A 1604-nucleotide genomic window follows, 5' to 3' on the forward strand; every position below is an offset into this window, starting at 1 on the left:
GAGGCATTTACCCGGGTGATTAAGGAGCATTAAAGTATAAACTTTGGATTCCTCACGCAATTAAGAGAGGAATTAAGAGAAATACCCGGAAACATACGACCCCGATCGGGGCCACCCAACCCCGATCGGGGCCGCATGCATCTTGCTCGTTTACGTTTCTTTATCCTCTCCTATAAATAGGAGAGGTGTTCCAAGGTCTTTCCCATCCAATTTTACGTCCAAGTTTTAGTTTACAATAGCCTTAAGCATTATAATTCTCTCAATAGTTTTCATATTAGTTTACAAATTAGTTAATCTTGTAGTTCTTCAAACATTTGGTTCTAAGTTATTTCAAGCTTTTAGTTATACATTGTTCTTCCATACAAGTTCTCTACTTTTAAGGTATTTTTACTTATAGTTTATATCTCTACATTTCTATTTCAGTTTATACGTAGTTTATAATTAAATAATTTGTTTAGATTACTTTAGTTTCATTCTTCCACATGTTTTTTTTTTTTTGGTGTAATGTGAGTATATATTATATCAACAGAATATCAAAAAAATTCGGTTACAAGGGGGTTTAGGGATCGAGTCCCATAACAAGCAAATTCAAGAAGCTACTCTAATGTTCAGGGATCGAATCCCATCAGCTACATTCCCGCTTTTCCTCTTAATTCTCCTCCTTACTTCTTCCTCTATTCGTTCTGCCACAACTTCAGGTCGAACTACACAGTCATTGATTCTTGCATTATTCCTTTGATACCAGATTGAATACGTAATAGCATTGAACATAGCCACCTTGATTTTCCATTGAGCACTGTCTCGCTTGGTGGCAATCAGGCCAGTCATCGTAGGGAAACATCCATCAAACCAGTGAACTAAACAGGCTTGTACTTTGACAGTGTATACACAGGTATTGAACAGATGCTCTACATTTTCAGGTTGTAACTGACAGAGCAGGCATAGGTCATCAGCACAGCACCCATACCTCACAAGTTTGCTCTTCACATTCATGCCCTCATGCATTCTAAGCCATGTAGTCATAGAATGTTTAGGCACATTCCAATTATTCCAAACTATAGCAGGCCAGTCAAGTTGAGGGTGATCAGGGGAGAGCCAATCATACCCATTCCTGATAGAATACCCTTTAGGATTCACATTCCAGCTGCCATCTTCATAGCCATTCTTCAATTTTTCTTTCACTTTGCATATGGACTTCCAAACCAGGTAGCATCGGCAGGTGGAGTATATTTGTGCAGTCTTGGTTTTTGATATAAACATCACTAACCCATTTGATCCAGTGCATCCGCTTTACAATAAATCCAGTCTACTAGCTTGCCCACAGTGGCTATATTCCAAGTATCTGCTCGTCTAATCCCCAGACCACCTTCCTTTTTTGGCATCGTTACCTTATCCCAGGCAACCAATGGAACTCTCTGGTATATAGTTGATCCATTCCACAAGTAGTTCCTGCAGATAGCCATTATGTGGTTGATAATGCTCTTGGGTATTATAAACATCTGTGCCCAATAATTCTGAAGAGTATTCAAAACTGCATTGATAAGAGTCACCCTGCCAGCATAGGATAACTTTTTGGCTCCCAATCCTCGAATTCTAGCTACCAT

At 39.1% G+C, this 1604-nt stretch overlaps 1 protein-coding gene across 1 annotated transcript; it reads right to left on the reverse strand.

Annotated features, from left to right (window-relative positions):
* Positions 1–588: 588 nt before the first annotated feature.
* Positions 589–1604, reverse strand: LOC141649375 (uncharacterized). Its single transcript, XM_074458068.1, has 2 exons — positions 1268–1604; positions 589–1181 (listed from the first exon to the last, which is right to left on the reverse strand). The coding sequence occupies exons 1-2, from the start codon at positions 1602–1604 to the stop codon at positions 589–591; spliced, it is 930 nt and encodes a 309-aa protein (XP_074314169.1).

Source organism: Silene latifolia, chromosome 3, assembly GCF_048544455.1.
Source record: "Silene latifolia isolate original U9 population chromosome 3, ASM4854445v1, whole genome shotgun sequence".
In the NCBI taxonomy this organism is placed as follows: domain Eukaryota; kingdom Viridiplantae; phylum Streptophyta; class Magnoliopsida; order Caryophyllales; family Caryophyllaceae; genus Silene; species Silene latifolia.

Excerpts from the sequence above, each read along its gene's own strand:
- LOC141649375 (XM_074458068.1), bottom strand. The coding sequence starts at position 1,604 with ATGGTAGCTAGAATTCGAGGATTGGGAGCCAAAAAGTTATCCTATGCT. Across the intron at positions 1,182-1,267 it reads GGATGCACTGGATCAAATGG|TGAAAGAAAAATTGAAGAAT; the intron begins GTTAGTGATGTT and ends CCATATGCAAAG.